General features: G+C 41.3%; 1 protein-coding gene across 5 annotated transcripts in view; it reads left to right on the top strand.

The window, feature by feature from the left end:
- VMP1 (vacuole membrane protein 1) overlaps nt 1-23,001 on the top strand; it is a 60,859-nt gene that overhangs the window by 17,641 nt on the left and 20,217 nt on the right. For all 5 annotated transcript variants that reach the window (XM_048324479.1, XM_048324480.1, XM_048324482.1 and 2 more), the window contains 2 exons: nt 6,619-6,786; nt 10,727-10,858. In XM_048324479.1, the coding sequence (XP_048180436.1) occupies nt 6,619-6,786; nt 10,727-10,858 (300 nt within the window). The remainder of the gene's footprint in view (nt 1-6,618; nt 6,787-10,726; nt 10,859-23,001) is intronic.

Here is a 23,001-nt window from a genome sequence, read left to right as displayed (position 1 = left end):
TTAGAAACCCACACAACTTATTCTCTTTTCTTTTTTTTTCCTTCATTTACTTCCTCGTGACTAATACAGGAGTATTTTCATAGTAATTATCAGCTTCAGGAGAGGTTTTGCACTTTCCACGCAGATCATTCAAAACTATTGTGAGTAACCCAGAAAATGATGGTTCTGTGTGTAAAGGAAAAAGTGAGAAACAAAGGCTGAGCTGCCTCAGCCAGGTGGGAGGGTGTAGCAGTGCTCCCCTTCCCAGTGCTGAATTCTTCTTGTGAAGTGAGGTGTTCATTTCCAGCCCTCACTGTTCTCCAGTTCACACATCAACTTGCAAGCCTAAAACAAAGGAAATAAAAACGGGTTCTGTCTAATACCTGTGCTCAGATTACTGCTATTGAATTGCTGAGGGGGTTTAAAGAAAAATACATGGAGGGTGCAGAAGGCAGAAATTAATTCTAAAATAAGTTGAAATGGAGCCTGTTTGTGTGAGGGTCGTTTTTGTCTCTTACTGTGTCCTTTGTTTCTTTCCTGTCTTTAGACTACTTCCTCCAGCTGGAATACTTGAATCAACATAAAACTTTTTTAAAAATCATTTTTGCAAGTATCTCACCAGAAACTCCTGCTTACAGCTCACCTGGGCTCTGTTCTGCTTGAAACTGCAGTACTGATATTAATAATGCACTGATGAACTGGGAGGGTCTGCTGGGTTAACTGAACACTGCTGCTAAATCAGTTGTGCAATCTGGGTGTTTCTTAAATCTTCTGGTGGCTCGCTTGCATTTTAAAAATCTGAGATGGAAAGTGGTGTTTTCAAGGAGAAAAACGTTCATTTGAAGTCTTGGTCCCTCTAAGTGCACCCGTTGTTGTGTCTGATCCCTGTAGACACCTACAGAGAGTAAACCCAACACTGCTGGCTTAGGTCAGACTGTGCAAGAACAGTCCCGTGGGGTGATGGAGGAGTTAATGGGACAATGGAGGAGTTAATGGGATGATGGCTGCACCCTTTTCTTCCTCCTGAAGGTTGATGGACTTTACCTTTTAGAAGCTGACGCCCTGTTTTCATTATCTGCTCTCCACTTCCTCAACGTTTGTTCTGTCAGATCTCTGCCGGGAGGGCACATTGTGCTTTCTCCTCATTTGCTCCCTGGAGTTTCTACTTTTTTTTTCTTTATGCACAGCCTGAACTTTATACCTTTCATGTCCTGCTTCCTGGAGCAGGTTGGAAATAACGATAATTGTGCAAACCGATCTCTAATTGGAGATTCTAAAGCCAATCGCAACTGCTGGTAGCAATTTGAATAGATGCTGAGGTTTATTCTTCAGAAATGAGTGAACGGCTAGGGAAGGGCAAGGACAGATTATTTTATTATTTTATTATTAGTTTTCTGTCAGCACAAGAGGATCAATTTATATTCTTGCAATTGTGCCCTCCCCTGACATGAGTCTGTCTGCTTCTATAGAAGGTAGTGAGGACCACAGCCTTAAAAAACATCTGCTTTTCATGTTACTCCTCAGAGCAGCACCGTGGCCCTTTACACAGGCAGTGGTGCCACGTGCTGCTCCCTCAGTGGTTCTTGTTTAGTTAAATTCAGAGTTTGTGGCCGATCATTTGGAATTTCCATCAGCTCTGCACTCTGGGGCAAGGCTTGGCTGAAGTGGGAATAGAATCTTACCCATAGCCACGTGAGTGTAAAATTAATACGTGGCTTCAAATGCTGTGAAGGTCTTCTAAACCCAGCCCTGACCACTTGATGGATGTTTGTGTCACTTGAGGATGCTCTAGGTACAGGATCCTCCATCCCCAGCCCTGATTTGCAGCCAGCACCACATACCAGACGTTATAGAATCATGAGACATTTTAATCTCGTAACACAGACAGACAAACTGGACATATTTACCAGCCACCTCCAGACCAAGCTTCTCCCTCTTAATCACAGAGCAGTTCTCTTTGTGGGTAGTTGTTCACCGCTCTCAGAGATAAAAAAGATGCTGTACCGTGGTGTGACTTTCTGGAGAGGTGTAATGACTTCGTGGATAAGTATGGGATGAGTCGTGGCCTGGGGCACCGCTTGCAGAATGTTTCCCATGAGAAGCAAGCTTTTGTTTTTCCAATTCATCTCCATCAAATACAGTTCCCCACCCCCGTGCAAGGGCTGAGTCTTGAACCCAGTATGAAAAGCAGCGTATCCATGGAAGAAAACAGATTTTTAGTGCATTACGTTCAGCAAGGAGTTCAGGGTAATATTTTTCTTGCTGGCAGACATATCACTTTTCTTTGAGAAATGTTTCTAAATTAAAGCCAGTCTAAAATTATATCTTGCCCCAAAATAAAAGGTTAAAATTAGATGTGGTTGTTCTTGTATCACTTGAGCAGCCTGGCCGTTCTGTGAAGGGGGAATGTGAGAAACCAACACTCGATACAGGAATTGTTTGGAGCTTTAATAGACTTCCCAGTCCAGGTGCTCAGAATGATTAATAATGTGAAAATATGATTAATTTTTCATTGGATATTCAGTCACTTTTCCTTATGGTAGAGACTTTCTGCTGTAAGAATTATACAGATCAGCATGTTTTTAAGGATTTTTAACTCATGATTTTTTTTACATGTGGCTGCTGTCTCTTTCTACTTCCAGAGATGAATTTCCAAGCATAATTTATAGATAAAAAGATTTTACTTTCTAGAAATTTCATAATACATCATTTTAAGTAACTCATTTCTGAGGATTAGCTGTGCCATTCCGACTTGGGTGCCTTCAATCACTGGAACAAAACTCCTTTGAAGGCCTGTGAGTTCAAGAGTTCGAAGTTACCTTCTCTGAGACACTGGGGTTGTGCAGGCAGGGATTTCCAATCTCCCCTAAACTGCTGTTGCTAAAAAATAGATCTATGTTGAGTTCATCTCGATGACCAAATCTTGTCTTGTTTGATTTGCAAATTGTACAGATATTTCTAACACATCACATTCCGGCCTGACCACAGGCTCCTTCTGGTCGTCAGCAGTGGCAAGCGAATGTTTCTCACCCGAGTCAGCAGAATGCTTCTCAATTTCTTCTCTGCTATCCCTTGTTAGTACCTCCTGCAGCTTAAAAGGAAAAAAAAAAAATCATTGGAAGAGGGTGAGGGAAAGACAGTTGGTGTTCAGGATCTTACATGCCTTGAGTTTCAGCAACTTTTCCTGGTTTGGCAAGGAGCACATCTAAATTGCCCGGGATTTAGTATTTGGTGTGATGGGGTTTGAAGCAGTTTTGCAAATGCCCTTTTCAAAGGTAGAGCTGCAGTCACAGTCAAGGGGGGGACATCTGAGAGGACTTCCCCAAGTGTTGAAACAAACTGAACTATTGCAGGGAGGCAAAACACTCAGTATTTCCTGCGGCCCCATGCGGAGGAGGAGGAGAGGGTGGAGGAGTGTTATTTGTGAAGAGGATTAAAAAACTGGATGAGAATGAATCCTCCTGGGTATATAGTCAGGGATTTTCCAAAGGTGGCACCTCGAGCCTGTTTGAAGCTGGTTCCTTGCTCCATTCAGAGTTAAACCATCACTAAATACAAATGAAATATAAATGAACCACCGCTAAGCCTCCCGTTCCTCCTCCCAGCCCTCTGCAGCCCTGGGCCTGTTCAGCCAAGCATTGTTTGGAGGTGCTTGGTAACCAGGGCTTTGGGGAAGCTCCAAAAGCAGATGTTGGGGGTGTTGCTCTGAGCCTGCCAAGCCTGGAACAGTGTCCCTGTGACCCACAGGACACCCAGACACAGGAGGAGGATGCAGGATTGCTCTGCTTCCCTTCGGCTCGCTCCGGTTCCATCCCACACTTCATCACTCTAAACGAACCATTTGGGCTTCACTCCTCATTCCAGTTCAAATGTGGCTTCTGTGGGTTCCATCACTCCGACTTTTTTCCATTATAGAATTGTTTACATTGCTCTGGGAGAGTTCTGTTCCCTTGGCGTGGGCTTCAGGTGGCTGTTTGCAGCTGTTTTGTGAAATGCCTTTTTTTTTTCCATTGGCTACTCCCTGTGAAATTTTGCCTTTTGCAGACATTTGTTGAGACTGGGAGGGCTCTCAACAGGAGGGTTTTGAGGTTGTTCAGCCACTTCAGTGTGGCAGCTCTGCTGGGAGAGGCTCCTGCAACATCTCCAGTTGGGCATTTTGTCCTTGTGTGCTCCCCTGGAATTTTAGGATCCGCTTTATCCACCCTGGGTGCACTTTGGGAAGAAAATCCTGAAGCCCTGCAAGGGCTGGGGGCTGCTTATCACTGCTGATAGTAGTGATTAAATTTATCTCTTGCTATTCTAAATAAGCAGCTGGCTGTAGTTGCTCTGTTCTATGGTGTGTATTCCAAATTTTGTGGAAGTGAAAGCCACACCTCTGGATTCCCACACGTATCTCACTGCCTTGGCCACGGCCTCAAGGGAGCCGAGGGAATGGTCATTTACAACTCAAACATGGGGGAGTTTCCTCCATGCAAATCTGCCTTTCAGGAGAGTTTCACTGCAAATTTCTGCAGGTGAAAACCATTAATTTTAGGATAATGGCTTGAGACTTTCTTTTTTGGTCCCAAGGTAGCTGTCAGACAAGGGGAGGGGCAAGGGAGGGGCAAGCAGGGGATGGGATTAAATTCCCTAGGTTTCAGAGTGCAGTGGAGAAAGAGGTTCCCAGGTTCGCCATAAATGTACTTTACAATTTTAGGGAAGTTTCAACTCTCTTTGCATCTGCCCTCGATGAGTAAAATAGAGAGATGTTATTTATTTAGCTCTGAAGCTGCTGTGGACAGACGATCTTGCTACAAGTACCAAGAAGTTTATTGCCACTGGGGCCTACAGAAATATTGATAATAGAAATTATTGCTCATTGGTTCATTCTCCCAGTCTTTGTTCTCCCTTCCATATCAAAATCACTCTTGTGTATCAATTTCCAGATCCACTCTTTTTCAGTTTTATTTCAATGAATCTTCTTCTCCCCAAGAGAAACTGTGCCTCATTTATCATCTCACAGGCTCTGTACTTCTGCAATCCAAAATACACCCAAGCACTTGGAATTAGTCTCCTGTAAAGTAACAAGGAATAAATAAAAGAATTTTTTTTGCTATCAGAGCAGCTTGTGCTTTACCAACTGCATGCCAGAAGAATGGGTTTATTTTGAATTGTTTGCATATGACAACAGTAGTTGCAGCTGCCATACAGAAAATATAAACTGGTATTTTATTTCAACTTTCTTAATTCACTGAAAAATTACAGTGGGGATGTAATTGCCTCAGTCCAGAGCTGTGAAATGTTGGTGAGTGAACCTCATCTTCCCAGCAAATCCAGGAGTGATGGAGCTTCTCCTTTTGTGTGGGACCTGCGGTGGAATTTCACCCTTTAATGTGCAAATGAAGCTTTTGGGGGCTGGATGTGTCCCTGGCTCCCGCATTTCAAAGGGAGCTCTGGGAGCCCTGTGCAGGGAAGGGCAGTGCTCAGGTCTGCCACACTTTCCCTCTGGTCTGTAATAAATTTAGCTTTGATTTTTTGGGGGGGTATCAAACTCCCTTTTTCACTCTAATAAAATGAAAATAAATTAAGATTGCAGATAAAAACATAGAAGAAAATTGCTGGCAATATTTCCCAGCCCAATGTCAAAACCCATAAAATAATGAATAGCAGAAGTTAAGGTTTGTGTAATTTGTTCTGCACTTAATGAAACTTTTAGATTTATTTAAATCTGTGGTTTTTACATAAAGACCTCAGTTTAATGTAGTAATTTTTTTTTTCCCCTCTTTTTTCCCTGGACAGTGTTTCCATGACCTTTGTTAAGTGATTGTTTTTTAGGTACAATGTCTGGTGTTCAGATTGTTTGAATTGCTTCTCAATTCTTTTGTATTAAAAATAATGGCAATTCTTTCAGGTTTTTAAACTATGCAGCAGTTCATTTCTTGAATAGATTTTTATGCTCATTTTATTTGGAGGTCTGGCCAAAAAAAATCTTTCAATGTAAGATGGAGACTAAAATTAATTCAGTTAAATGGTATTTAAATAATGTTTAGGTTTTGAATTACATTTCAAACCATTTTTAGCAAACAGCAGTGAGGTCATTTTCTTGTTTACTCAGAAAAAACAGACACAAATTAAACAACTGGCTGTTGGAGAAAAATACAGAAGTTAAGAAAGTCTGCTGCAAGATGTCATTAAACCCAGTCATTAAAAAAAATCAATACATAATTTAAATGCCTAATCCTCTAAAAGCAGCAGTAGGGAAAACACCTCCTCTAATAAAGCTGTAGGTCATAAATACCTTAAGGAGAGCATTGTAAAATATTTGAAAACTCCTGGTTTTTATAAGAAGTAAGGATTCTTTTTTTTTCCTTGGCAACCTCATAAGTGGCAGGGCAAAAACTGAAAGGCTCCCTAACAATTTAGTGGCTCAAAAGAAAGATTTAATTTTTTTAAAGTACATTAGTGGCTCAGCATTGCCATTCAGATAGTCTAAAAAAAAAAAAAACAGCCAACAAACAAGAATTTTACATAAATCACATTATCAGTGGCCAAAGTGAGAAGCACTAAGTTTTAGCCTAGGGACAGTTGGGGGAGGCTAATTTGAACTTTTATTCTAACATAAAATGCAATTGAAATTTCTTTGGGTTTTTTTTTTTTCAGGGTCCACACATAGCATCAGTCACTCTTGCTGCCTATGAATGTAACTCTGTGAATTTCCCTGAGCCTCCTTACCCGGATCAAATTATCTGCCCTGATGAGGAGACAACTGAAGGCTCCATCTCCTTGTGGGCAATCATCTCAAAAGTCAGGCTGGAGGCCTGCATGTGGGTAAGGCTTGTTTAGAAAACCAGCAATTTCCATTGATGTATTTAATTTCTGTGGCCAGCAATAGACAAAAATTCCTGAATTAGCAAAATAATGATGGTTTACACTGCCCAAGGTAATGTGAAAAGTTGCTTTCCTGGTGAACCTTTTAGCCCTGATAATTTTAATGCTTATTAATAGGATATCTTTTATCAGCTGCAGTGCTGTTTGCTAAATGCCAGCAGAAAACTTGAAGGCTGTTGATGTAAAAGGCAAATTTTAGGCAGGGTGTCTGTACCCCAGATGATCTGGCAGCTCTCAGGTCTAAGCAAGAAATAATTTCAAAAATTTTAGGCTGTAACACAAGTGAAGCTGCAGTTCCTCATCTGCAGGACTCAGGCCCTCGTCTCACAGCTTGTTCTGGGCTGCATCAGTGAATTGGATTCAATAAAAAAGTGTTATTTTGCACAATTTTACATATTTTATTTCTGTTTCTCTGCCTGTTTCCACGTTTCACTTAAAAGCTGTCCTGCTTTTCCTGTTTAAGTGAATCAGGGTCTTAGGAAACGCTGCCATTGGAACTTCCTTTCCGTTTTCCTCTTTTTTTTCTCTGCAGCTTCTTGTAGAAGTTTAATTTTTAGAGGATTTTGGTCAGCTAGGCTGTTTTTTTTCATTACATGTAGATCATTTGGAATTGCAGTTTACACAGATGCATCTGCTGTGAACTACATGCCAAATTAACTTTATTTTGCTGCTGACTTCCTGTCTTAGCTGATGATTTAATTACTAAATTCTTGGTTGTCCAATTGAAATGCAGCGAAAGGAAATTCTAAAAACAGTATCTGATGCCTTCCCTGGTGTTCTTTAATTTATCAGGTAATTGGTCACTACAATTTTTTTAATGTAAGCAGTTGTGTTAGTTAAAAAAATTCCAGTCAGGTTATGTGAATTTACAGACTAAAGTCAAAACAGTAACAGAGAAAAGTGGACTCACAGCCCTGTCAAAAAGCAAAGTACACCTTAAATTTCACACCTAATGAGAGGCCAGATTTGCCTGAATGCTCAATAAGTAGCTAAACATACAAATACTTACAAGACTATAATTATATATAAGATTTCTCTTTATTTTCTTCCTCTGCTGAAATCTGTTTAATGGAGACAAGCAATAAAAATGGCATTTATAGCTAAGTTTCTAGGGCTAGAAAATAAAAATGCAGCTGAGGGTAAACATCTCTTGCTTCATCTGCAGCATTTAAAAACTGAGCTATGAGAAGAATTAAGTTTAGGAATGAATGAACAGAGTTGCAGCCTCTGGAATCTCGTGTCCTCCAGAGCAGCCATGAGGGAGAACAGGCAGTGCCTTCGTGATCTGAGCTGTGTTCCTTGGATTAGATTAGAGAAGGGACGAGGGAATAGGAACATTTGTATCCCACTTTTTCACCCTTCCCCCCCTTCTTCAAATTCCCTGTCAGCTACCTTTGCACTGAACTCTGTCTCCTCTGGGTTTTCCCTTGGGAGCATCCTCTGTCTACCAGTGGTGTCTAATGTAATGTTATGCTTTCTTGGAATGTTTCATGAGTACATAAACATTGCTTGCTAATTTCCTGTAAGCCAAATCAAGTTGGCAATTGCTGCTCCTTCTTCCAGCGTGTTTCTTTTGTCCTAATTCCAGCTCACTTCTTATGGAAGCTGTTAAAGAGACTTATTTTTGCTTCTGTCACTCTGAAACTAAATGTCCACTTAGCAAAGATAATGGTGACTTCCAGAAAGTGAAAAGGCTGATTTTTGCAAATCATCCCAGGATGACTTTGCAGAGCTGTGGGTGCCCAGGCTGAGCATTCTGTGGGGTGAAATGTGAGGATTTACCTGCACAAGGGGTTTCATTCAGGTCACCAAACCATCAGCAGCCAACTTCAGCCAGAGATTAAAATCATTACTAGTCCCCGGCATGTCTGTGATGGCCATTCCTGCTGATAATGAGTGTTACAAGGATTAAATATCCCTGTGCCCAAGGAATTATTAGGTGGAATGAAAATGATGCTTTTTTCAATCCCTGTAAAAGTTGGCTCCAGCAGCCCTGGCCTGCAGAAGGGCTCAGAAACAATCTCGTAGGTGAATGCCAGTTTTCACAGCCTCCCATCCCATGGGGACAAGGAATTCAATAGTGCCCTATATTTTTAATGTGTTGCAGCCTTTTTGGTTTTTTACAAGAAATAAGGGGAAAGAATAAAAATGTTTAATTGCTCGGGATTAGCAGAACAGGCAGCCTGTGTCCTGAGCAGGATCAAATCTGTTTGAAAGACTCTTTCTGGTGGAGTAATTTCCCAGTTTCCTTTTCTGAATGTATTTGTGTAAAAGAATTTTGATTAGCATTTGCCTTTCCAGTTTGTTGTTAGTCTAAGGAATCTCCATGTAAAACTGGCATTCAGAGTTAAGTGGTGAAAATAGCTAATGTTACAAAAAGCAGTTCAATAGTTACTGGTTTGGAGCCCTTAATTGCACTTAAGGAACCTATCTGCAGCAGACATGAAATCATATGATTTTTGTTGCACTTCTGAAATGTTTTGTAATAATGAGCATGTGACTTAACCAATTTAAAGAAAGTTCATGTCCAGTACACACATGCAAACCTCTTCCTCAGTTCACAGAACGAAGCCAAAGCAAATTGGCAGAGCCTGGAGGAGCAATGTGACTTTTTCTTCTTGCATCACCCTGAGAACATAACCTCAAGTTAATTTTTCTGAAGTGTTGTTGCTACTGTTTTCAGGCTTATCTTCCCCTTGTGTCAGAAATATGCAGATTAATGGAGTTCAGCTTGTTGCAGTCGTTTAAATTTTTTCTTCTGTGGAAAACAAGGGCATAAACATTGGAGGCCGTGCACTTTGGGTGCTTAAACTGAGAATTTAACAGCTTGGGTAACTTCGGTGGTATTTAAAACCACAACCTGTTGATTTGGAATATCCACAGCAGCTGGAATTCTTGCTTGCAGCTGTGTATAGAGCAGGAACAAAGGAAATTGAAAAGCTTTCACATTGCTTCAAAGGAGGAGAAAAGCATTTGTTACTCACTGCTGACCCTGGGAGAGAAAAGCCATCTGCAGGGAGCACATTCCCGTACAGTGCTCAACTATTGTCTCTTACCTGCCCTAAATTTAAACCATCCTGAGTTAATTCCAAGTTCCTGTTCCATTAGCCTCTGTTTATCCATATGTTCAATCTTAGCTGTCTCTCTTTTTTCTCTTGGTTAAGCTAAAGTTGCCTTTACCCACAAGACTGAAATGAGTCATTTGATGTCCTGAGAAAACAAATATAATTTTCCTGCGGTGAGAAAGCAGCCCTCCTTTCATCTGGGGTTGGCTCCAGTTATCCCAGCTGAAGGAGAGGGGAAACTCGAGCTCAGGCTTTGCTTTACCTTTTTTTTCCTTGTTGTAGTAAAACCCGAGCCTGTTTTCTAACAAACTCTTGCCCAGAGTCTCATGACTGAACAAGCAAACTCTGGGACAGCACCGGGGAGGAGCTCCTGGATTATTCTGAAGGCCCCTCGGGATCAGGGGCTGTCACATGCTGGGGAATGTGTCTGGCATCATGTGGTGGGGTGAGACACAGCAGTGCTGACTCAGGATGTGTGGGATAGGGATGTGTGGGACAGCAGGGCCACCAGCTCCAGCCTCCCACGGCTCCTCCACGCGCCGCTCCACGGGGCCCCAGCGATGCACAGGTCCTGTCTGCCCGACCCTGCAACCCCCCCCAGGCTTTCCCCTGCACAGAGAAAGAAAGGGAAATAGGGATTCAAAGTGGACAGCATTCTGTTGGAAATGATGGGAATTCTGACCTGGTGGATGAAAGCAAACTGCTCCAAACAGCTGGTCTCGTCGGCTCGGAGAATGTCCACGGGATTTGTGCGTGTCACATGTTTTGTGTTTGGGAATAAACAGGAAAATAAATCAGGATTGTTCTTTTCCCAGGGTGCTGGTACAGCCATTGGAGAGCTGCCCCCGTATTTTATGGCGAGGGCAGCCCGGCTCTCTGGTGCTGAACCTGATGATGAGGAGTACCAGGAATTCGAGGAGATGCTGGAACACGCAGAGACTGCACAAGTAAGGACAGCGTGCAAAACAACAGAATTAATAAAACACAGAACAACTAAGGAGTAAATAACCATTCCAATTAAGCGAGAAGGGGCCAAAAAATCAGTTGGTGTGAGTTCACAGGGGACTTCCCGGGGATGGAAAAAGATCCTACACTGGGTAGATACCCGTGGTGATGGGAGGACAAGAATGCAGCTTGTTGGAGCAGATGAAGTAGTGCAGCCAAGTATTTGCTACAAGTACTGCAATTATTTAGATTTCCAAGAACAGCACAATAAAGGTAGGGAGACACTGGGCTGGGAAAACAGGGGTAGAGGAGCTGCTGTTCCATAATCCTGGTGGTTCTGGCTGCATTTAAAGCCTCCCTGGGCCAGAGATTATTTCCAGCCTCAGCTCATCCCTTTCAGATGACATTTGCCTGCTGTGCCACTGACACCCTCAGGGGCCAGTGTGTGACCCATTCATCAGCCTGAGGAAACGTTTTTCCTGATGTGGAAATGCAGCAAAACTGCTCCAAGTGCCTTTTTGTTGCTCTTGTCATTTATTTTCTCAAGGGGTTAAACAGAGCACATTTTGCAATTGATGCTGCACATCAGTCTGGTACTACTGTGGATAATTTTTCCTTCAGGTCAGGAGTTTGCATCCTGGTCACAAGTTACTGATAGTGTTCTAGAAGAAATTAAACATTTTTTCCTCGTGCTGCTTGCCACTGAATTTTTCCCTCTGTATTTTTCCTTCTTATCCTGTTTTGTCTGCCACTAAGTTGAAACTGGTCATGAGACTGCTGTTAAAAACCAGCAGATGCTATTTACCATGCACTGATGTCTTTAAACTCCTCTGCCAGGGTATTTTCTGGAGATAAATACATACTTTTTTTTTTTCCTCCTTCAAAAACATGGATGAAGCTTTTCCATGAAAGTGGTTAGTCTGGAAATACTGAATGCAATCTAGTAATTCTAACAGTAAACCCTGTGTTTCCTGAGAGCCTCCCCCTACTAGAAGGTTCCAAAGGGTTTTTCTGCTATTATAAATAGTAAATTCTTCTGTTTTTTTAAAGATGCAGCAGGGGGAAGAAAGAATCTGCTTTGTTCTTTACTCTCTCATCAATCTTTGCTGTGCAAAGTAATCCCCTAACTGTATGAAAATCAAGTTGTGGTAAAAAAACCAACAACGAAACCAGTGCAATACATGACTTCAGTATCTGTGTTTACTGAAACTCTCCCAGCAAATTATATGTGTGTACAGTTGTGGGAGCAGCCAGAGATGGTTTCCAGAACGCACAGGGAGATTCTTGGGAAGACAATTTTTGCTAGAGAGCATTTTGTCAGGCCAGGCCAAACTATAGCTGTATTGACTGCCCGGAGTGAACAAATGGCCTTGTGGAATTAATGAAGAAAACCGATGGTGTTATTTACCAGTACTTTTGATTTTATTTTCTTGGCAATTGAATTTGGATTGAAGCGTGTTGTTTGGTGGATGGATGGCCAGCAAAAAAAAAAGAAGTGTTTTAAACTCCACTTGTGGTTTGGTTTCTATAAACTCTTTTAACATGAGGTTTTGACAATCCGATTAAATTGTATTGTGCTCATAAAACTGACAGTTCAGTTTTTTCCATTTGCTAATGTGACTTCCTTTTTGCTTTTGGCTCCAATCATGTTTTCTCTGGATGTCTGCGGGAGACAGGCCTGCCTTTCCTATGACCTCTGTAAATCCCAGTCTCCAGCATATCTTATCACTCTTTGCCCTGTAATTTGTATTCATGTGCAGTGGTGATGTCTATTTTTGAATTGCTCATTAACAATTGTTATTACCTCCATCAGCTTTCTCCTACTCTCCCGAGTTTGACACCTCACACGGGGGCTGTGACAAGTGTCCTGTGCCTCGGGGATGCTGCAAATGCTTGATGTCAGGTGACAGGAGCCTTCCTTCAGTATAAAGGCCTCGTTACATCCAGCCTTTTGGAAAGGCTTGGGAATGGGTGTTGGATTTTGAAGAATAGCTGAGCTGCTCTTTGCCTACGAGGCAGAGCCAGCTGCTCTGACGTTTTTGCTGCGTGTGTGTTGCTCAGAGAGCTCGTTGCTGCTGTTCCTCAAAAACAATGGTAATTTGGAGAAACAGATGAGCATCTTCTCTGGTGTGAATAGATCATGGCTATAGCATCCAGCCTGAAGGATCTGTGAGGGGGAATATGCTTGCTGGCTGGGCACTTAAAAAAAGGTGGCCTAAGAGGATTAAACAGCATAAAGGTTTAATGCTCCATTCAGAGTTACACAGAGTAAAACGCCATTTACTTTAAAGAGTCTATTGATGGATTTTCTGTCCTGAATCTCACATCTGAGTGACCTGCCTCCTTGTGCTGGCTTTTGAGAGAGCTCATTAACCTGCAGCCGATGTGTCTGTCCTGTACTTTCCATTAGCACACTTGAGAAAAAGCCCCTTATTTTAAAGGAACACTCACTTCTCCTTCCTGTGTCCCTTTGTGTGCTCACCAGCGAGTCCCAGTTCCGTGCAGGGAGTGTCAGAGCTGCCTCGTGGCCGTGCCCTGCAGAAGGGGGGTGGTTTTCACTCCGGGCTCTTTGTCCCCAGAGCTGCCACAAGGCAGAGCCCAGCACGCCCCAGACAGAGCAGCTCGCTGGGATTTGTTCATACTTAAGGCAGTGTTTAAAACCCACCGGGATCTCAGCTGCTGTTAGCTCTCTTCCAGTCGAATTCCAGAGTGAAGGAGTGTTTTTATCAGAGCTCCCCTTTTAGCCACAGGGAGTATCTCCAGTGCAGCCGTTCAAAGCAACCTCTCAATTAGGGGAAGTGAATCCACTGCTCAGCGCTGGGGCAGCACTTTGGTAATGACACAGTCACAGACACTTCGTGCAGTTTTGTGTCCCCACACACATGAGCAGGGACTCTCTTTTTGCCAGTTTAATAGTTGCTGGTTGGTGATTTTTCTGGGTTCTCTGTCATGCTGAAACACTTCAAGCTGAGGAGTGAAAAAGCAGCTTTTGGTGCCAGCTTCCCTCAAGGTGCTCAGTGACAGTGCGTGGGCATTGCTGTATCCTGGTACTCCTTGCTAGGAGGGGAAAGTACTGATATCTTTGCATATCTAATCCTTAATGGCTGTAAGTGTTTGGCTTCATTAAGTGGCATTTCTGTAAGAACTAATGATTTACACATCGGGGCTTTGCTTCTGTGCAGCCTTGCCGCAGCCAAATTTCCATGTAAAAATATTTTCTAGTTGCCTATGTTACTATCAGCCACTGCTGTTTGTTTACTTTCCAAGCTGTGTCCTGCCTCGGGAGGAATACAGGCTTGGAGAAGGGTTAAATGCATAGAAATGCCGAGATGTAGCAGGACTGGTTTGGAAATGATCGAGTGCTATCTGCACACTGGCTGTCAGTTGTTGCTGGGACCTGTTTTTGCCTCCACTGAACCTTTACTGGTTGTGGTTTGTCTGGCCATCACATGACTTCTCTGAAAATTCCCCCTCCCCTCCATTTCCAGTAAACTGTTTGAACAGGAGTGACTCAGACTGAAACCAGCTTCCCTGTAACCACAGGGCTTGTTAAAGAATTTGTCAACGTGGACTCGAGAGGGTTCGTATTAAACTGAGCTGCAACCGCCTGGCATTGGTTGCGTCAGGAGTTCCACCGAGCCACTTCCTGCTCCCCGAGGGCTGCAAGGGGTTAAACCCATGGATTCTGTGATGGTGACAGTCACACACATGCTAATCCCATCTTCCCAGCGTTTTGAAAAACCCTGGGTTGCTTTTCCACATCTTCACGTGGGGTTGCTCTGTGCAGGAGCAGAACAAAATCCGTGCCACACCCCGGAGAAGCCAGCGCTGTGTTCTGACACGACACTGACTTCACTCACGGGGAATGATTAGGCTCAACTAATAAGTGAAATCTCACTTAATTAGCAGCGTTAAAGATGGCCAAATTGTAAACGGATCTCTCCCGTGATTAAATTAGCAGCTCCTATCTGATAAGTTCCTGCTTGAAAAGGCTGCTGGCTTGTTTAATCAACAGCGTTTAAGGGTACTTGGTAGAAGAAAAAAGAAGTTAAAGGAGACCACAAGCAGGTTTTATAAAGCATTTATCATAAAAATGGAAGTGGAAGGGTCACGTACAATAACTGGGAAACCTTGACTTCTTCTTTTTCCCCTTTTTTTGCTTTCCCAGAAATCACTTGTTTAAACTGAACATCAAACTCCACTCATCCTTCCTCTTGCTCACTCTTCCAATCACCCCCTTTCCTCATCGGCTTCCTTTCTTTATTAATTGTGCTGCACAAGGAGGTTGGTGCTGTGGGTGGTCACCAGGAGGCTGCTCCTCACACCCTGCATTCCTCAACTTTGATGCCTGTATTTGTTAATAGCTGCAGGGGAGGGTTCTTCCCCTCTTTTAGGGTGGCCTTTAATTAAATAGAAATTCAGAACTGATCAAACCTTGAAGCTGCACTTCAGAAACTCCCCACAAGCACTGGGGAGTGCGGTGGCAAAGTGACAGTGTGTTTTCACAGACAATATAATGAGCAGTGGATACTCTGAATAACAGCTCAGTTTTGAACTCTTCTCCAAAATTACCGAGTTTAAAATACGTTTTGGAATGAGTCAATGACAGCTTTAAATAAGGGAACTTGATCTTGAGCACTTGCTGAGAAAAGAGGTAGCAAAGAGTTAAAACAGGCAGAGGGTAGACAATAAGAGCTGTGAGTAAGGAATGTGTAAACCTCCTCCTGGTTGGATTTCTTTGGGCACTGGCAGGAGAACGTGCCCACATTGTTCTATTCATTTGCACACCTGCTCACAGATAAGGAAGAAATAGCACAGAGCACTGCACTAATTACTAATGGTGACTGGAGATGACTTTTTGAGTTCTGTTTTGAAGGGCTTTTTGTATCTGTTCCCTAAAAAATTATTTTAATGTTTAGTGTGTAAGTACATAAATCAGAAATCACCCAGGCAGTGAGGAAACCTGGGTTACTTTGCAACATTTTCGCTCAGTATTAGGTCAGAAGGATTTTCTCAGTTACAAATTTCTCACTTTGCAACAGAAATGAGAAATAATGTCACCGTGTGTCCTGGAAATGCTGGAAGCTGCATTTACACAGGAGTTGTGGAGAAGCAGAGGGTTGGATTCTGCCATTGGATTTGCATGCCCTGTTCTCTGTGTGTTGGGAATGCTCAACACAAGTTTCTAAGGGGAAAATTTGGCCCTAAATACTTGATATTTCACTCCTCAGCATTCTGAGAAAGACCAATAAATGATCAAAGGCTGGGTCAGAAAAGCTGCTTTAAATATTTTTTTAAGGACAACCTTCAATAACTGATAGAAATTACTTATAGTATCACAATCAATAAAATGGCTGCTTTTTTTTCCCCCTGCTCCAGACACTGTTTAAATATCTGTGTTGTACAAGAGTCTGGTATGCAGACCACTTCTCTGAGCTGTCTGGGAACCTCTATCCCTTCCAGGAGAACAGGGGTGAGGTTGCACATCTGGGCTGAGAGGGAAGACTTGTGTGTGCTAAAGGCTTTGTCAGAAGTTCCTCACTTCAATTCTATTTTAATCCTTAACTTATGTCTAGGTCCCGTGTGGAGAAACAGTATTTTTTTCAGCTGATGGCTTTGAGTTCTCAGGTTTGTCAGAGATTGAAAATGTAAATTTTCATGACTGGTTATCAAAAATTCCTTCCTTACAATGTCCGGATCTTAAACTGCCTCAAAATAGGGATTGATGCTTTAGAATGGATTTTTTAAAAAATTGACAATGTCCTGGAATTGGCAGAGCTGTGGCCACAATAACTGATGGCAGTTGTAGCTTTGAGATAAATGAGCAGCTGCAGTGGGGTTTGGGGGAGTGCTGGGATGTCCCTTTACTCCACTCCTCTCCCTGCCTGTGGCTGTAGTATCTTGTCATGGAATCACAGAAAAAGTCACCTTGAAAGGGACCTGAGGCAGTTCTTAGTCCAACTTTTTCTTTTCTAGTCCAGCTCAGGTTCCTCAGGGCATTGTCTGGGCTGGTCCTGGAGCTGCACAACCTCCCTGGGAAATCTCCTCCAGTGCTGGTGACATTCCCACTGACAGCTCCCTTCCCTGAAAATGGGTTGCAGGATCTGCTCTGCCAGGTCTCCTGCGAGATGTGAATAGAAAGTGGTTGTTCAGCAAGGAAAGAAATCGTTTCATTTCATGTTTTTGTGCAGGGCTGGAAAGCTGCAGAGTCTCAAAGTGGACACGTCGCCGCTCTGAGGAGCAGAGGTGGCAGGGAATGTGGTTAAAGGGGCTACAGCTCTGCAGGACAGATCTGATAAGGCCGAAAGGACACGCTCCTTCCTCTTCCTTTAGGCTATTTCCTTTAATTGTGTCTCGTTCTTTATAAAATTTCTTTATTCATACAGTGTGTGAAGCAAAAGGACTTTTTATATAGAAGTCTGAGGGTTTCAGTTCTAGTTGTGGAAAAAGCTGGCATTAAATTTGAGTTACAGAGCTCACTGAGCTCTATAATCCACGTTCCTTTTGGCATTTCCCTGCTGAGCCTGAGTGTCGTGTTGGATTGTAACAGGCTGAAATCTTGAAATTAAAGCTCCTGAGATGGGGTTTGTTGTAAAGAAGCATTTGCTGGTTCTTCCCTGGAGAAGGGGGATGGAAATAAAAAGTTCCTGCCATGATACAGATGATTAATGAAACGAAGAAAATACCTGGAAGTTCCTACTGGAACTAATGGACTGATCTAGAGCTGGTTGACTTCATTCCTGTTCCTGTTCATGGGGAGATGTTATTTACCATAAAGTGGAAGTTTCACACTTTTACTCCAAGACAGGCTAAAATTAAATGACCAGAGAAAGCCATGGCTGCTGTTGGAATGGACACTTCACTCTGTTGTCTCTGCTCCCACAGGACTTGCAAAGGTTTCAGCTCCTCACACGACTCCGTGGCTTCTTTTGTCTGTCTTTTCTAACATCACTTTTAAAATCTGCTAGGAGGACAATGGGTTTCATTGTATTTTCTATAGAAAAACTGCAGCTTTTCTGACCCAAGAACTAACGTTAGTTACTCATGTCTGAGTTTACAAAGTCCCAAAGATGATCATCCTCCTGATTGTCTCTGGATTGCAGCATCACCCCTTAACCTTAACATGCAACCAACCTCAGGAATTTGAAGACAAACAGATGTGGAAATAAATCCCTCACAATCTGTGTCCAGCATTCTCGTCCTCAGAATGTAGAATGTAGTAGAAAAATCCACCTGTAGATTTAATTTCTTGTTGATTTGTGATTTGTCTATAATATCTACTGTATGTTCATCCTTGCCTACAAATATTCTGAATATTGAAGTCTTACCAGTTTCAAGCCCTCAGATCTCCAGCACAGTCTATTTAATGAGACTTTGTGGGTGCTGCTCTCTTCTTTCCACAGTTCTTTGGAGAAGCCAAGGCTGTTTTATTGCTGTTTGGTCGCCTTCATTTTGTCCTTTTAAAACTGTTTTCATGTTCAACATTGACATCTTTTTCTCTTGCAGCTTTTCCATGATTACCCAATTCCTTTTCCAGAATTTAATGTCTCAGAAAACCCAGACTTCTCATGAAGTGAAACTTACTTAGAATCTGGAATGTCTGTCCTATGCCTGTTGTGTGTAAATCTCTTTCTTTCATCAAACTTAGTACTTGCTTAGTTCTGCTGCCATCCCCTCACTGCTTTCAGTAATCCTTGAAAACTTTTTCCATCTTCCTCTTTTGGGGGTCTGATTTCCCAGACAGGACCTTTCTTTCCCGTATTTTTGGGTGATAAGGAGGTTTAAACCTTACCCCTCACACCCTCTGCTCTCCAGGCATCAAGATGGAAATATCCCCTTTTAGTTTGCCCCTTGTTTGCATTTAACTGGAAGTATTTTGGAGAAAGCTGGAACAAAGATCCATGAGCTACTATCACAATATTCCTGCTTGTAATTCACTCATGAGATCTGTTGCCTCTGAGGTTTTGGGGAGAGTTGAGAAGTCATTTTTGGTCAGTGAGTGATGAACAGTTTGCAGGGATGTGTTGTGACCTCCCAGCCTTAGGTACCTCTCTGACTCCTTCACAACTGCTCCTCTGCAGTCAGTGCATTATTCCAAGGAGTTAATAATTCTTCCCAGTCCTCTGAAATCCTGGAATCCATTGCCTGGCCACAAATGGTCATTCTCCCATAAGTTGTGTTTGATTCCATTGTGTTGTAACAGAAAGCCAGAAGAAACAAAACACTGTGAAGCTCATTTTTAACATAACTCGGATTTTTACATAAAGGGGGGCACTGTCTTTGTAGGCAGCTCTTTAAATGCTAAGAAATCTATAATTCTGGTGATCTAAATGGTAGCTTCATATGCAGTCTTCAGTCTTTGGGGGGAAAAATGTTCTCCTCTTGAGATGATTATCTGGATAATTAAACTTTTTTATTATAACAATAATAGAAATAATGCTCATCCTTGTGTTAAATCTGCCAGTATTATCAATGTATTTGTAAAGTGCTCGAGGTGTTTACAGCAGAAAAGAAATGGGGGAGAAGATAAGGTTTTCCAGGCCTCAAATCCCTGGAATCTGGATCGTGTTTTTCAGAGATTGAGCTGGGATGTGATGGGAGCCATGGGTTTCTCAGTGCTCCTAAAAATCTGATTGCAGCTGTTAGAAAATGAACTGTCACATTGCATAATCTGTGCAGGCTTCAGAGAACAGATCTGCAGAAGCATTACAGGTTTTCTCTGTGGAATTCAGTCCAACTCCGATTATTCAGAGCTCCTTGGATACCTCCAACTACTCCTGTGGATCCATCAACCAGCTCTGCTCTTGCAGAGAAAAAAGAGGTTTCACAGTTTCAATGGGAACAATTAATTGAAATTAATTTCAGAGGGAAAAGAGGAAAACTTATTTACTAAAATTATTTTGTTTTCCTTGAGCTTGTTAGTTAAATCTGGTGAGCTGCTTGTTCTTCCCTCACCTTCAGAGGAGCTCACCAACTTTACAGTGAAAGAAGAAGAGAGAGATTGAATTACAAATGGAAACAAAATAAAACAGAGGGATGGGACAAAGCCTTGTAATTTAGACAAGGTTGTCCATTCTTTCTTTCAGGAAGGAGTTTTCCAGGGGTAAAAAGTCCATATTTACACAGAGCTGCTCCACAAAGGAAGAACACTGTGGCAGAACCATGTAAATTCTCTTTACCACCCCTTTAGGTGTGGAGCTTTGGGAGGGTTTTTTGTCCTATGGAGCCACTGGGGTCAATCAAATGATGAAAATTTCCTTTTTCCTGAGGCTGAGCAGATCCAGGACAATTCCCCCTGAGCTGCCAGCTGGGCCTGGGGAATCATCCCTGACCTTTCCGTGCCTCTTGTTCCCAGCCCAGTTCTTGGGATCTGATGATTAACCCAATGAAGTCATGTTTAATCATTTAACCTTCCTCTGCCTGCGCTGTGGCACTCACAGGAAATCTATTTCCAAACCCCAAAAACTCAATCATCTTTGAAAGGGACACAGTGAGCTAAAGCATCCTGAAATGTTATAAAGAATGAATCACAGTTAGCTGAGAGGCCAGTCCAGTCTAGAAACTTTAATTTGGGGGGAAAATGGTTTGCCTGTAAGTAGCTGAACTTTTGTCTTTTTTCATGTATATATATATATATATATATATATATATATAAATAATACTATTTTTTAAAGCAGAAAGTTATTTTCTTTCATTTCAAATGCTTAAAAAAACAGAGGAAAGATTCTTCCCCATGCAGGCTTTAGAAAAGAAAAAAAAAAATCAGTTGTGAAATAGGTAAAAGTTGTGAAACTGGGGATTGTATTCTCGGAGAAATGAAACTTTTAAGGCTTTTTTATTGTTGCAGATGTCGCAAAGATTTGTCAAACAAAATTTAAGGAAGGAACCAAAGAGAAATAGTTCTGAACTTGTTTTCACAGAGTAAATGTTGAGGCTGGAATTCATAGTTTTGTTGCAACCCTGGTAGGTTTGTTACCCTGCAAATTATTCATAGCTGTGATTACCTTAGATCATAGAAAATAGGTTAAAAAATCTTTAATTTGCCTTTTGGCTTATTTAGAAAATTTGAAGAAAGGAAAACAAATGACAAGTTCTTGAGTGAAATTTTTAGAACTTAAAATTGTGCTTTCCATGAAGTACTTTGTGATAGACAATGTAAAACCAAAACTTAACAAAGAAACAAGCTGAGTAATAACTTTATTTTTTTAAGTTATTCATTAATAAGGTGAGAAAAACTGCTCCAACATTGGTTTCAGTTTGGTTTGTTTTTTTTTTTAAGGCAGACTTGTTACACTTTTTAAAAAGACTTTCATCATTAGTTTTGTAATGTTTTATATGTTTTTAGCTGGAGGGGAAATATTAGTTTCAAGGCAGCCTTGAATTTTGCAGCAGTTGAGAAATGTGGGTGAGGGAAGCTGGTTCTTTTTAAGAAATGTGGTTTAAAATGGTGCACTGTGCTTACCCTAAGTTAATACAATTTATATCTAATTATAATAATATATTTTATTAAAGCAGCTGTGCTGCAAGTATTAATTTAAAGGTCATTTGCTAGAGAGTTTATTTGCAATTCCAGCTTGTGAAAATGAATACAACAGTGCATTAGCAACACAGTAAAAGATAATGGGGGAATAAATTAAAATCAGAATAGAAACAACTTCCATGCAAATAAATCATGGATCCATTTGAATAATTGTCTTGGAGTGTTTTATTTTAAAGATTCTTTGCCCTGAGATTTATGGAGCTGCAAGAAAAAATATTTATTGGCTTATAAAAGTGAAAATATTGCTCCAACCCCTGAGCTTTGGGAAATGCGGGAGAAAATAGGAACTGAAAATGTCCTGGTCACACTGTTCCAGAAATCCCTGAGGAAGGAACTATTTCAGGACACCTTTCCCAAGGACAAAATCTGGTTTAGCATTTTTTGGTGTTAAATTAATTGGTAAAGAAATCCTGAGGAGTGATTTTCACTTGTGTGTTTGGCTGGAGAATTGGGAGAGCTGTTGTTTTCCTTGGGGAAAATCCTAGGTATTTTATTCCCTCCATCCTTGGCAGCCCATCCCAAGTCCTGAGGGTCCCCATGTCAGGGATCTGGGATCCCCTTTTTGGGTTCTGTTTCCTTGGAAATAACCACGAGGGAATTGCAGTTGGAGCAGGAACTGCCCTGGATGTCGCAAGATTTTTGGGCTTGGTTGTCTGTAAATTGTCATGTTTTGTTGTTTATAACAATTTATGGCAAAATTCGCTCTTTTAATGAAAAAAAAACACCATGAAAAAATTAATTTTACTTTCCAGATTGTTTCCTATCAGAATGAGCTCAAGGGTTTGGTGTCAGCCTCGCTGGGAGCAGGTTTAATCCCTCATGTTCTGTGGGGATCCTACGAGTTCAATGGGAAAATAGCAGGAAAAATTTTCATTAAAAGAGCGAATATTTGATCTCTTCCATTTTGTAATCACGATCCCGAGGTGTAACTCCTGGTCAAAATGTGCAAATTCACCCTTAAAGAATATTCTAGAGGGTTTTAATACTCCCCTGTGGTTAAAAATGTCCCACTGTAAGATTTAGGAAATCTCATTTCTTTGGCATTTTTCTTTCAATTTTAATGTGAGTTACTTTGCCAAACATTAAACACAATAAACAGAATTATTCTGACTAACGTAGTTTTTTTGGGGGGTTTTTTAATTTTTGAATTGGGAATTTAACTGTTTGAAAGCACAGTAATGGAGAAAAGTTACTACTTGAAAAAGGGGTTTAAAAAAAGTGAGTTAAAAAAAAAAAAATAGATTATCACAGATCTATTATTTTTTAATCTACCATAGAAAATTTTGTCAATTCTACAACTCAAAATTTTAATAATATGCAAGAACATTGTCAAATAATTGTAGTTTTCTTGTATTGGTGTTTAGTATTTAAAGTTTCAACAGAACTTTAACAAAGTTAAAATAGCATAAATGTGATTTTTCTGGATTACACTGCAGTTGCTTTAATCAAGAATTAATGATAGTCTAAATTCTACAATTCAGTAGTAAAGGGTGGAATTTAGACTATCATTAATTATTGATTAAAGTAATTTCCTTGTGTAATTTATTGCATTTCTCCTGGAAAATCAGAATTTTATTGCTTATTTGTAGGTTTTTAAAAAGGAAT

The sequence above is a fragment of the Corvus hawaiiensis genome, chromosome 20 (assembly GCF_020740725.1).
Source record: "Corvus hawaiiensis isolate bCorHaw1 chromosome 20, bCorHaw1.pri.cur, whole genome shotgun sequence".
Taxonomy (NCBI): Eukaryota; Metazoa; Chordata; class Aves; order Passeriformes; family Corvidae; genus Corvus; species Corvus hawaiiensis.
Note: the sequence above shows the minus strand (reverse complement) of the source record. Positions and strands in the feature narration are given on the sequence as shown.